Raw genomic sequence first — 14,527 nt, forward strand, 5'->3', positions numbered from 1 at the left:
AAATTTATGGCTTTGCAATTAACCAGGAAGAAAGCCTTAGAATACAACATTATATCGATGGCTTTGCTTGTGAGGCAGAAGAATTGAAAGTAGAATATTATCCTGAAGCCTGTGAAGTGAAGCGCTTTTAAGGACCATCACTTCAAGAGAATGTGCGAGGTATGGTTGGAACCTATAAAATTCAAAGGATAAGCGGTCTTTTGCTGTGCATATCGACTTCACTGGGGGTGGGGTGGGGGTGGGGGAGGCGATGGTCTCGAGGTTTTGTTGCTAGATTAGTAATTCAGGAAACTCAGATCTAACTATAATTCAGGAGACTTGGGTCTAAGTCCCGCAGTGCTACTACATCAAGCTGTGAATTGTGGTGGTTAATTAAACAACTCATTGGAAAACTAGGCTGCACAGATCTTACCATCCTCCAAGGTGGAGAGCACAACACATCAGTGCAAACGTTAGGACTGAAGCATTTGCAGCAATCTTCAGTTAGAAGTGCTAATTATGTAATCCATCTCCACATCGTCGGGTCACTAATATGACAGATACCTGTCTTCAGCCAATCTGCTTCTCTCTACATGATATCAAGACATGCTGAGAGGCACTGGTTAAGGCAAATATTATGGTGCCTGACAAAAGTCTGGCAATAATACTGATGATGAGTGCTAACCAAGTACTTCCAGTGCAGCTACAACACTGGCATCGACCCAACAATGTGGAAAATAGGCCAGACATGCCCTGTGCACAGAAAATAGTTCAAACCAACCTGGCAAATGAATGCCCCATCAGTCCATGCTCAGTCATGAGTTAGGTATGGGAATATATTATCAACAAAATGATCAAGCAGCACTAGCTCAGCAATAACCTGCTCAGTGACGCACAATGTGGGTTATGCAAGGCCCATTCAGCTCCTGACCGAATTACAGACTTGATTTAAACAAGGAAAAAGAACCAAGTTCCAGAAATGAGGGGATAGTGAAAACCCTTGACATTTAGGTCACATTAAGCTAAGTGTGATATTACAGAGCCCTAGCAATTTTGGAATCTATGTGTATGGGGTGACAAACTCTCCGCTGCCTGGAATCATACCTCACACATTGGAAGATGGTTCTGGTTGCTGGAGGTCAGTCTTCTCAGCCAAAGCACATCTCTGTTGGATTTCGTAAAGGTAGTGTCTGAGGTCCAATCATCTTCAGCTGCTTCATCAATGACCTTCCCTCCATCATAAAATCAGAAGAGAAATCTGCATTGATGATAGCATAGTTTGTGATTTTTCACACACAAATGTAATCCATTTTACAACAAGATCTGGAAAATATCCAGTCTTAGGCTGATAAGTAGCAAGTGGCATTCACATCCCAAAAATGCCAGACAATGACCACCGTAAATAAGAGACAATATAATCAGAACACCTTAACAGTGTTACCATCACTGAATCCTTCACTATCAAAATGCTGGTTCTTATTGTCAACGAGAAACTGAACTGGACACTCCATATAAACACAGTTGTCACAAGTGCAGACCAGAGGCTAGGAAAACTGCAGCGAGTAACTCACCCTCCTGAATTCCAAAGCTAATCGACTCTCGAAAGGCAGATGTCAGGAGTGTAATGGTATACTTCTCCACTTGACTGGATGGATGCAGCTTCAACTACACTCAAGGAGCTTGACATCGAGTCATAGAGATGTTCAACACAGAAACAGACCCTTCAGTCCAACCCGTCCATGCCGACCAGATATCACAACCCAATCTAGTCCCACCTGCCAGCACCCGGTCCATATCCCTCCAAACCCTTTCGATTCACATACATATCCAAATGACTCTTTAATGTTGCAATTGTAGCAGCCTCCACTACTTCCTCTGGCAGCTCATTCCTAACACGTACCACCCTCTGTATGATAATGTTGCCCCTTAGGTCTCTTTTATATCCTTCCCCTCTCACCCTAAACCTATGCCCTCTAGTTTTGGACTCCCGGAGCCCAGGGAAAAGACTTTGCCTATTTATCTTATCCATGCCCCTCATAATTCTGTAAATCTCTATAAGGTCACCCCTCAGCCTCAGATAGTTAGAGGCAATAAGGAAAGGAAAGGTAAGACAGGTAGGCAGGTAGTGCAGGGGTTTTCTACGGCTATCCCCACTTCAAACAAGCTAGCTGTTTTGGAAATTGTAGAGGGTGATGGATTCTCAGGGAAATGTAGCACAAATAGCCAAATTTCTGGTATCGAGACTGGCTCTAATGCATTGAGGGTACTTTGGGTTCCAAGAGATCAATTGTGTTAGGGGACTCCCTATTCCAAAGCATAGACAGATGTGTCTGTGGCCAGCAACAAAAATCAGAATAGTGTGTTGCTTCCCTGGTGCCAGGATCAAGGATATCTCTGAGAGGGTGCAGAATGTTGTCAAGGGGCATAAGGCCCAGCAGGTGATCATAGTACACATTTGAACTAATGACATAGGAAGGGAAAAGGATAAGATTCTGAAGGGAAACGCTAGAAAGTCAGACAAGAATTTAAAAAGGAGGTCGTTGAGAGTAGTAATATCTGGAATACTCCTGGTGCTACGAGCTAGTGAGGGTAGGAATAGGAGGGTAGAGCAAATAAATGCATGGCTGAGGAGCTGGTGTATAGGAGAAGGAATCACATTGTTAGAACATTGGAATATCTTCTGGGGTAGAACTGACCTGTATGAGAAGGACTTATTGCACCTAAGTTGGATGGGCAATAATGGGCACAGGGAGATTTGCGCGAGCTGCTCGGGCGAATTTAAACTAGTAAGATGGGGGTGGGGTGGGGTTGGAGTGGTTGGACCCGGGGAGATAGTGAGGAAAGAGATCAATCTGAGACTGGTACAGTTGAGAACAGAAGTAAGTCAAACAGTCAGGGTAGGCATGGAAAAAGCAAAGAACAAGGTAGGACTGATAAATTAAACTGCATTTATTTCAATGCAAGTGGCCGAACAGGGAAGGCAAATGAACCCTTCCCTGTTAGGAATATGGGACTGGAATATCATAGCAATTACAGAAACATGGCTCAGGGATGGACTGGACTGGACTGGCAGCTTAATATTCCAGGATACCGATGCTACAGGAAGGAAAGAAAGGGAGTCAAGAGAGGAGGGGGAGTGGCGTTTTTGATAATGGATAGCATTACCGCGGTACTGAGGGAAATTATTCCCAGAAATGCATCCAGGGAAGTTATTTGGGTCGAACTGAGAAATAAGAAAGGGATGATCGCCTAATTGGAATTTATTATCGACTACCTAATAGTCAGTGGGAAATTGAGAAACAACTTTGTAAGGAGACTTTAGTTACCTGAAAGAATAATGGGGTGGTTATAGTAGGGGATTTTAACTTTCAAAACATAGACAGGGACTGCCATAGTGTTAAGAGTTTAGATGGAGATGGCATATGTTAAGTGTGTACAAGAGATGGCATATGTTAAGTGTGTACAAGAAAAATTTCTGATTCAGTATATGGATGCACCAAATATAGAATGTGCAAAACTTCTACTGGGGGCAGATGTTCGCAGGTAAAGGGATTTACAAGGATGTTGCCAGGATTGTAGGATTTGAGCTATAGGGAGAGGCTGAAGAGGCTGTGGCTGTTTTTCCCCGGAGCGTCGGAGGCTGAGGGGTGACCTTGTAGAAATTTATAAAATCATGAGGGGCATGGATAGGGTAAATGGACAAGATCTTTTCCCTGGTGTGGGTGAGTGCAGAACCAGAGGGCATAGGTTTAGGTGAGAGGGGAAAGATATAAAAGAGACCTAAGGGGCAATGTTTTCAAACAGAGGGTGGTGCATATGCGGGTTGAGCTGCCAGAAGAAGTGGTGGAGGCTGGTACAATTGCAACATCGAAAAAGCATCTGGATGGATACATAAATAGGAAGGGTTTGGAGGGACATGGGTCGGGTGCTGGCAGGTGGGCCTATATTGGATTGAGAAATGTGATCTGTATGGATATGCATTTTGACCCAAAGGTCTGTTTCTTGTGCTGTACATCTCTATCACTCTATCACTCTATAACTCTTCTTTAAAACCAATGAAGCATTTATGTAAATAAAAACAGGAATAGACGTCTCAAAAATGATTATAGGACAAGAAAATCCAAGTTTGTATTTCCCCACAAGCACAGCACGCGAATAGTGGCAAAACTGGAAATAATTCAACGGATTCCAATGTTAATTGATATTTGACCTTTTAATATATCAGTGGTTTTACCGTAGAAGCACAGTGATCATTTTACATGTTTATTCATAAAAAAACGGCACGGTGGCACAGTGGTTAGCACTGCTGCCTCACAGCGCCAGAGACCCGGGTTCAATTCCTGCCTCAGGTGATTGATTGTGTGGAGTTTGCACCTTCTCCCCATGTCTGCGTGGGTTTCCTTCGGGTGCTCCGGTTTCCTCCCACAGTCCAAAAAAATGTGCAGGTTAGGTGGATTGGCTATGCTAAATTGCCCATAGTGTTAGGTGTAGGGGAATGGGTCTGGGTGGGTGTGCGTCGGTGTGAACTTGTTGGGCCAAAGGGCCTGTTTCCACATTGTAAGTAATGTAATCTAAAATATGTCGGCACAGCTGATGTTTCTGTCTCTGTCGCTCATTCTTTCTTCGCCTCCTGCCTTTTCCCCATTTTTTTACTTATCTGATGCCGGATTTTGCCTCTCCAAAATTGTTTTTCTCAATACCATGAAGTCAACAACGTATCGTCTCCGCCAAATCCATTCAATTCTTTCTCGAGAGATTTGAATCCATTGGGCAATATTTTCTCAAAAACCCGTCTGAGTATTAAGTGAACTGGAAGTGCTTGATGGGAACACACGGAAGTTCTCTGCTCAGCATCTAAGCTCTAATGTATCAAAGCTGCGATGCTTTAGTCTGTTATTGTGAAAAGGACTTTTCATTGTATCTCACCAGTATTATTCTTAGCTGAGGAATGTTTGATGGCTCAGTGTGATGCATATTTAGTTTATAATTAACTTCTACTAAAAATCTCTGGGAATGTTTAATATTAAAGTGAAGAGGGAGGTTAATTCTGTTTCGAATGTATTGTGCATACACTGAGGGTGTTTTCCCTGGGGGAAATCTTGAATGCAACTCTACTCTGCAGCTTAACCAAATGTGTTTGACAAGATTGCACAGCACAATGTAGTGAAAGATTTACCCATCGCATACGTGAGCTGTACAATCATGGAAAATATTAGATGTAACAGTGTAAAGGGATTTGAACCTCTACCATTGTCTTCTTGATTTCAGAATGTTGATGCTAGAATGAACATGGAACATAACTATGCATTTAACTTTGCTGTACAGGTAGACAATAATCTATGGGCACTGACACACAAACACACACACATGCAAAATGTCTTTTAACAAGTCTTGCAGTATTTAATGAATGAGCACTGAGAGAGCTTTAATATGTGATGTGTGTAATATGTGCATATTCCATGCCCCATAAGCCTACAGTGTGTGAGATAGGGTGGTTTAAATATAGTTTTAATCTCCTCTGCAGTAGCCTTCATTGTGTTTGACAAATATTCAACAGAACTGAAGGGTTATAAATGAAATCTCTGCATAGGGAAATAATGCAACCCCACAAAAGAGGGAGAAAGGTGATCTGTCAATGATGTTATCGAGACTTGTCTTTATTCACGAGGAAGTGGAATTGAAGCACTGGGCTGTTCTTGTAAAAGATGAAATTGAGGAAAATTTAAGTAAGACCTATCATAATTCTGAAAAGACTAACTTAGAGCTAAAGTCAATTGTAAAGAACCAGACGAAGGTAAACGTGAGGACAGCAGATGCTGGAGATCAGAGTCAAGATTCGAGTGGTGCTGGAAAAGCACAGTAGGTAAGGCAGCATCCGAGGAGCAGGAAAATTGGCGTTTCAGGCAAAAGCCCTTCATCAGGAATAAGACAGGGAGTCTCCGGGGTGGAGAGATAAATGGGTGGGGGCTGGGGCTGGGGAGAAGGTGGCGAAGAGTGACGCAGATCATTCAGCAAATGAAGTTGGGTCTTTCATTCAATGACATCATGGATGAACTAATAATTCTCACCTCCACTTTTCAGCCTTTACCCCAGAAGCATACCGAATCAAAATTTGTCCATTCCAACCTTGAAAATACTGAATGACAGTCTTCTGTGGTAAAAACTCCCAGAGATTCACTGCATTCAGGGAAAGGACATTCTCTTCTGCCTTAAATTTGTAACGTCTAATTCATACTCCCAGTCCTACACTTTCCCATAAGACATAGGGACTGAAATTAAGCCATTCAGCCCATTAGTCTGCTCTGCCATTCAATGATGGCTGATAAATTTCTCAACGCCATGCTCTCCCATAACCCTTGATCCCTTTGATACTCAAGAACCTATCGATGTTAACTATAAATATACTCAATGACCTGGTCTCCCACAAAGGGAAACAACCTTTCTGCATACAACCCATCAAATTTCCTGAAAATAATAGATATTTAAGAAAGTCAGTACTGAATCTTCTTTGTTCCAATTAGTACAGGCCCAAACTACTCAATCTCAGCTCTCAAGACAGTCCATCCATCCTCAGGATCAGTCCACTGAACCTCATGTGGATTGTCTTACATTCCAGTCTATCTTGCCTTTGATATGAGTCTCAGAACAGTTCACAGTATTCCAGTGTAGTACAGAATCATAGAGTCATAGAGGTGTACAGCATGGAAACAGACCCTTCAGATATCCCAACCAAATATAGTCCCACCTGCCAGCACCCAGCCCATATCCCTCCAAACCCTTCCGATTCATATACCCATCCAAATGCCTCTTAAATGTTGCAATTGTAGCAGCCTCCACCACATCCTCTGGCAGTTCATTCCATACACGTACCACCCTCTGCGTGAAAAGGTTGCCCCTTAGGTCTCTTTTATATCTTTCCCCTCTCACCCTAAATCTATGTCCTCTAGTTCTGGACTCCCCGATCCCAGAGAAATGACTTTGTCTATTTATCCTAGCCATGCCCCTCATAATCTTGTGAACCTCTATAAGGTCACCCCTCAGCCTCCGATGCTCCAGGAAAAACAGCCCCAGCCTCTTCAGCCTCTCAGATCCTCCAACCCTGGCAACATCCTTGTAAATCTTTTCTGAACACTTTCAAGTTTCACAACATCTTTCCGATAAGAAGGAGACCAAAATTGAACGCAATATTCCAACTGTGGTCTGACCAATGCCCTGTGCAGCCGCAACATGACCTCCTAACTCCTCTACTCAATACTCTGACCAATAAAGGAGAGCATACCAAACGCCTTCTTCACTATCCTATCTACCTGCGACTTCCACCTTCAAGGAGCTATGAACCTGCACTCCAAGGTCTCTTTGCTCAGCAACACTCTCTAGGAACTTACCATTAAGGGTATAAGTCCTGGTAAGATTTGTTTTCCCAAAATGCAGCACCTCACATTTATCTGAATTAAACTCCATCTGCCACTTCTCAGCCCATTGGTCCATCTGGTCCAGATCCTGTTGTAATCTGAGTTAACCCTCTTCGCTGTTCACTACACCTCCAATTTTGGTGTCATCTGCAAAGTTACTAACTGTACCTCTTATGCTCGCATCCAAATCATTTATGTAAATTACAAAAAGTAGAGGGCCAGCACCGATCCTTATGGCACTCCACTGGTCACAGGCCTCCAGTCTGAAAAACAACCCTCCACCACCACCCTCTGTCTTCTATCTTTGAGCCAGTTCTGTATCCAATTGGCTAGTTCTCCCTGTATTCCATAAGATCTAACCTTGCTAATCAGTCTCCCATGTGGAACCTTGTCGAACGCCTTACTGAAGTCCATATAGATCACATCTATTGCTCTGCCCTCATCAGTCTTCTTTGTTACTTCTTCAAAAAACTCGATCAAGTTTGTGAGACATGATTTCCCACCCACAAAGCCATGTTGACTATCCCTAATCAGTCCTTGCCTTTCCAAATATATGTACATCCTGTCCGTCAGGATTCCCTCCAACAACTTGCCCACCACCGAGGTCAGGCTCACCGGTGTATAGTTCCCTGGCTTGTCTTTACCACCCTTCTTAAACAGTGGCACCACGTTTGCCAACCTCCAGCCTTCCAGCACCTCACCTGTGACTATCAATGATACAAACATCTCAGCAAAAGGCCCAGCAATCACTTCTCTAGCTTCCCACAGAGTTCTCGGGTACACCTGATCAGGTCCTGGGGCTTTATCCACTTATAACCGTTTCAAGACATCCAGCACTTCCTCCTCTGTAATCTGGACATTTTGCAAGATGTCACCATCTATTTTGCGACAGTCTATATCTTCCATATCCTTTTCCACAGTAAATTCTGATGCAAAATAAGTATGTTGAGAACTTTTTTAAAAAAAGTATTGTGGGAAGTTTGGTATAACACAACTGGCCATTTTGTCACATATTAAAAGCCTCGAATCCATTATATTTTTCATAGAAGCGTCTGTTTGTACGTTCCCAGACTCAGTGAGGTGGTGGACCTTGTAGCTGTGTTAGCACCTGGTAGTGAGCTCTTTCCCAGTATAGGAACGTTCGTCTTTCCCAAGAATCTACTGTAATAATAACACCTGCATATCAGCTACTAACTAACACTGTCCAGACAGCTACATGACTGGGGCTAGTGATTGGGTCAATTGCCCACATATTCATTATGATTCAGTTAACAGTTTGCTAATTGTTAAATGATTGGAACCTATATAACCACGCAACTCGGTATCTCGTTGGAGAGACTTGTGACCAGTAGGCCAGCTTGTCTCTCCCCATGAGCTCGTGGAATAAACAGTCAATAACTCAAGGCTTGTGCGGTGTGAGTCATTCTCTTTAATTCGAGCGAGTCTCAGGCTGAATATTTTCATCCCATCCCCCACAGTTTGGCGTAGTCAGAAGGACCTCTATTGTGCAAGGTGACCAGAACTTTCCCTTAATTTTCTTTTCCTTTTGATTTATTATTCAGCCTGTTTGAATTGGCGGGTTTTATTTGCAACTAGTCGGCAGGAGTTTTGCGAATAGTCGGTGGATTTATTTGTGAGAAGTGAGCGGGTTCATTTTGCGATTACTGGCCGGGTATGCTATTGCGATAAAACAGGACAAGCTGTGTTCACCAGGGGCGACTGTTTTTCTCTATTCTGCCACTCGCGGAAATAAGCACACTGGGCCGTGTAGAGGCCAGTGTTTCAGTTCTGATGTCTCTGTGTCTGTGTTAAAAGGTTAAAACGCTGGTAAACGATACCTAAACAAATGTTGCTTTATACGACTCCTGTAAACATTCTCCCTTGTCCCTAAATTAGATAAGATTGACTATTGGTTGGTTGACATTCAGGGAGGGTGTGGAGACTCCCCCTGGGATCGTAATTAAATGCTTACTTGTCTCAAAAGTTTCAAGAGATTGGTAAATGACACCAGCCTCCCAGAACAAAATATCCTCACCGATCCCCTGGGTGTTCTCCTTCTCCTACACCCTTGGCTCCCCTGCCTTATTCTCCTCAGTACCCCAAAATCCTTATTTCACCTTCCCAATCTGATCCCCTTATGGAGGAGATTGGTGCCCTTTGTTACTACTGGCAATGGGGAGCAGACGGTGCTGTGCCCAGTGCTGCTCCAGTAACATGTTGTGAATCCCGCCCCCAGGGGAGTGGTCTTGCGATGTCCCAGGCAACGTCTGGTGTTTCATTGCCACAGCCACCTGATTCCACACACTGTGGCCATCGCTACTGTACTCACTTAAACCAGCAGCAATCACCCCTTGAATCAGAAGGAGGCAGCTCCTCAGATCTTGATTGTTGTCTCAACCCGCAGTTGCCTAGAATAATGATAGGGCGCACTCCACTTGATAAACGATGGACACACACGGAAGTCTGTGGAATGTTACAAGACACCCCTGACCCAACAAAGTGACCTATACCCTTTTTTATTGGGGGCTTTTACAAATTTGTGACATTTATGACTGCCTTCCCCAGAAGGGGCCGACTTTATTGCAATTGGCTTACGCTTCCCATTGGTGTTCAGTTCGAGGCTTTATTGATTTTCCATCACAACACTGGGACATGCCTGAGGAGTGCTCTGTTTGGTCCGGTACATGTGTTACAGATGCCATTATGAATGTCCCTGATTTCCTTGCTCCATTTAGAGATACATGGGAAGGTTCAGCAAGGATTCTTATGTAGGATAAGAAAAAAAAACTAGCCGTTCAGATGCTTATCAATTGACTTCTGCCTCATCATGCCCTGGTTTATATGGCTCAGAACCTCACTTGGAAAAATGCCTCAAATCTTACTACACTTAACAACATGGATCGACAGGGTCTGTTATGCAAAAACGTTGATAAGGTAGCTCAGCCATGATTATATGTTGTTCCTTCTCATTCCCAGGGTCTGCACCACATTGACAAATGAGTTCAGTATTGACAAATGACTTGTGGTCAGTATGGGCACTGGGAGCGGAACTGCTGTGTGGCCTCTTCATGGCGTGGTGCGCCCACACGTACCGCTTTTAATTCACAATACCAACACCAGCCCTTTAAAGATCCTTCCCGACGCCCTAGTGTTTAGGGAGAGTGCAATAGGTATCTCGATATGCCTCGCCGTTCCCCATCTGAAAATCCTATGACTGCAGTGGAAATGGGAGAGCGTTCTGTTCCAGTTTTGGTGGATTCAGGGTCCACTCATCTTTCCTATGTATCTCTAAATTGAGCAAGAAAATCAGGGACAGTCTCAGTGGCTTTCTGCAAGCAGCGTGCAACTTCACCCAAGTCACTCTGTTGCCTGGCGGCACTCATAATGGCATTTACCCCTGAGTTCCGACTTAGTCCGCATTGTCGGTGCCTCTGGTATTACTTTGGTTGAACACCTCTCTGATACTATCCCTATTACTGTTGGACCTTATGGTTCCAGATTCAGCCATTATTTCACCTTCCTGCCTGTCCACTTTGCTAGGTTGTGAGACTCTGTGTAAACTTAATGTCTCTATTCATTGTTCCCCTGAAGGCCTTGCTTTAGAGATTCCCGAGTCACACTACGCTATGTTACGTGTGGCCTTGACTGAAACATCACCATCGCCCCCTCTGGCGTCGCCGTGTATGGTTGGCACTGTGCCACTGAGCCGCTTCACTCATTTTCATCTTCCCTCATTGCGCAGGTACAGTTCCTCTTTGTCTCCTCTGTTTCTTTTCTGCGCTGGATCCTTTTAATGGGTCGTCCCTTTAAGGATTTTTGTTGTGCTGTGGCCCACCTCTCTGTCCCTGATCTGCCATACTCTATGCTTGCTGATCTTCACTTGAATACAGTTTCAGATATGACCCTGACTGCCCTTTGTTATGTTGGGCTTCAGGGTTTTGCAGCTGAGGTTTCTCTTTCCACCTCACTGTCCCAGGTTCTTTCCTCTGAGGTGTCTCCTTTTATTCCCTTTGTCCTGAAAAAAATCTGTTCTGTTGATGATTTGGCTTCCATGCACAAGCGTTCTCATTTGTTTCCAACTTCATTTAAGCTTCTTGTTCCTGGTGATTCGCCTTCCCTATACATTGCAGTGCTTGGTCCGGACTGTTTCTGCCTGCGTCTGCCTGCTTTTACAGCCAGTGCAACCTGTCCTCTGCTAAACCCCTTGGATGCTCTTTCCTTTGATCGTCCGTGGCTTTTAAATGATTTACCTCCCGCGCTGTGGGCCCTCCAACCTAACCATGTGGGTTTAGTCCTTTCTGCTCCTCCACATACTGTTACTTTAAAACCTGGAGCTCAATTACCATCGGTCCGGCATTATCTACTCACACCTACTGCTACTGAAGGCCTAGACCTGTTATTGCTTTCTTTTTGCTGCAAGTTGAAAAATGTCCAGATTACAGAGGAGGAAGTGCTGGGTGACTTGAAACGCACGAAGGCGGAAGAATCCCCAGGACCTGATCAGGTGTACCCTAGAACTCTGTGGGAAGCTAAGGAAGTGATTGCTGTGCCTCTTGCTGAGATAGTTGTATCATCGATAGTTACAGTTGAGGTCCTGGAAGACTGGAGGTTGGCTAACGTTGTGCCACTGTTTAACGAAGGTGGTAAGGACAAGCCTAGTAACAATAGACCAGTGAGCTTGACTTTGGTGGTGGGCAAGTTGTTGCATGGAATCCTGAGGGACAGGATGTATTTGTATTTGGAATGGCAAGGACTGATAAAGGATAGCCAACATGGCTTTGTGCGTGGGAAATCATGGCTCACAATCTTGATTGAGTTTTTTGAAGAAGTAACAAAGAGGATTGATAAGGGCAGAGTGGTAGATGTGTTCTACAAATACATGGATAGGAAAGGTTGAGAGGGATATAGGCCAAATGCAGGGAAAACATCTTGGTCAGCATGGGCCAGTTTGGGCCAAAGGACCTTTCTCTGTGCTGCAGGATTCCATGACTCTGTTGTTGACCTGTTAACATAAGATTTTCCACATTCAGGAATCAATGTTGGGGATTTCTATGGTAACTCCTTTCCTTATTGTATCCCACAAAATCCCCACCACTGATGGGTCTGTCCTGTTGGTGGGATTGATATACCCAAGGATGGTGATGGGCCTTCATGAAACGTGACCCATCAGATATGAAATCAAATGATCAAGGTATTTACTTCATCTTATTGCTTTTGTTATGCAAAATGCGAGTTGTCTTGAATTTGGGGAGTGATTTCCGACATGAGGTTGACTGGATTTTACCAAATTCCCCACATTAAATGGCATTCAAGCCCTCGCAGTGAGAATCACATTGGGTTTCCCTCAGCTTTTTTCTGCACGCCATTCCCAGAACAACTTAGCACTCACCGGAGATCCTGGAATTAACCAGTATCCTGGGAATCAGTGCCACTTTGAAAGCCCATAGTGCACCTGGACAAGCACAGTCTGTGCGGAGCTACCCTGCATAGTGCCTGATATTGAGCCTGCTTCAAAACCTGCATTACAGGCGTGGGCATGGAGATCCTCATGGGTGGGGAGGTGCACAAGCAGGACTTCCTCCCCACCCCCGCATCAGGATTGCTTACCTGCTCAGATGTTGTCCTCAGGTTAGAGCAGTCTCAGACCTCAGGAGGAATGTACAACATTGTTGGGACATCACTGTCCTTCTCCACTCTAGGGGAAAGTGAGGACTGCAGCCCTTCCTGAAGAAGGGCTCATGCCCGAAACGTCGATTCGCCTGCTATTCCTGAAGAAGGGCTCATGCCCAAAACGCCGATTCTCCTGCTCCTTGGATGCTACCTGACCTGCAGCTCTTTTCTAACAACACATTTTCAGCTTCTTCTCCACTCTGCCAAGGTAAGGCAAGACCCAGTGAGAATCTCACCATTCCTCCTATGATGAACGAACAACAGACTGTAAGCTTATTATGTCCAAATTGGGAGAAGAAGAAAGCATATACCAGGTATAGACAGGATAGATCGAGTGAATCCTACGAGTATAATGGCAGTAGGAGTATACTTAAGAACATTTTGCATCAGTGTTTACTGTGGAAAAGGACATGGAAAGTATAGAATGTAGAGAAATAGAGAGTGACATTTTGCAAAATTTTCACATTACAGAGGAAGTAGTCCTGGATGTCTTGAAATGCATAAAAGTGGATTAAATCCCAGGACCTGATTCGCTGTACCCTGGAACTATGTGGGAAGCTAGGGAAGTGATTGCTGGGCCTCTTGCTGAGATATTTGTATAATAGATAGTCATAAGTGAGGTGCTGGAAGACTGGAGTTTGGCTAACGTGTTGCCACTACTTAAGAAGGATGGTAAGGACAAAATAGGGACAGACTGTTGACTGTTGCTTTTCCAGCATCACACTCTTGACTAAGATATCTGGTTGGCATGGATGCGTTGCACTGAAGGGTTTGTTTCCCTGCTGTACATCTCTATGACTCTATAACCTCCCAACTCTTATAATCAATGTTTGAATACGAAAGTATCCCGTATATATTCTTAATTATCTTAGTAAACACTCCTGCCCTCCTTCAGAGATTTGTCTTTCTGCTGTCTCCCCACCTGCACAACACCACCTGTCCCTCCATCTATCTTTGAGTCATCTGTAAGTTCAGCAACAATGCTTTCAGTTCCTTCATCCAGCTCGTTAATGTACAGAGTGAACAGTTGTGGTCTCAAATATATGAAACTCTGCTGATCATTGGCTGCCATCTCGTAGACCTCTTTATCCTTAATCTCAGCCTCCTGCCGGTCAGCCAATCCTCCATGCACGTCAGTATCTTATCCCAAACATCATGGGCACTTACCTTATACAGCAGCCTCCTGTCTGGCAGTTTATCAAAGCCTACTGAAATCCAAGTCTACTGGCTCACCTTTGTTTAGTTTGTTCATTACATCTTTAAAGAAATCGAACAGAATTATCGGGCATGAGTTCTACTTGATGAAGCCATGCTGACTTGCTCTTATTTTGCTTTGCACTTCCAAGTAATCCACAATCTCTTCCATAATAATCGATGTCAAATCTAACCATTGACCAAGGTCAGTCTAAACAGTCTATAATTTCTCTCTTCTGTCTCCCTACCACCTTAACAGGGTGTTACATTAG

At 44.1% G+C, this 14,527-nt stretch overlaps 1 protein-coding gene across 1 annotated transcript in view; it reads right to left on the reverse strand.

The window, feature by feature from the left end:
* The window catches only part of LOC122562957 (immunoglobulin gamma-1 heavy chain-like), a 28,610-nt gene extending 14,477 nt beyond the window's left edge, over nt 1–14,133 (reverse strand). The window contains exon 1 of the mRNA XM_087973798.1: nt 13,998–14,133. Within this exon, the coding sequence (XP_087829924.1) occupies nt 13,998–14,133 (136 nt within the window). The remainder of the gene's footprint in view (nt 1–13,997) is intronic.
* Nucleotides 14,134–14,527: the final 394 nt, after the last annotated feature.

The sequence above is a fragment of the Chiloscyllium plagiosum genome, unplaced genomic scaffold, assembly GCF_037043375.1.
Source record: "Chiloscyllium plagiosum isolate Xiang-an unplaced genomic scaffold, Cpla_swu_hap1 HiC_scaffold_26, whole genome shotgun sequence".
Lineage (NCBI taxonomy): Eukaryota > Metazoa > Chordata > Chondrichthyes > Orectolobiformes > Hemiscylliidae > Chiloscyllium > Chiloscyllium plagiosum.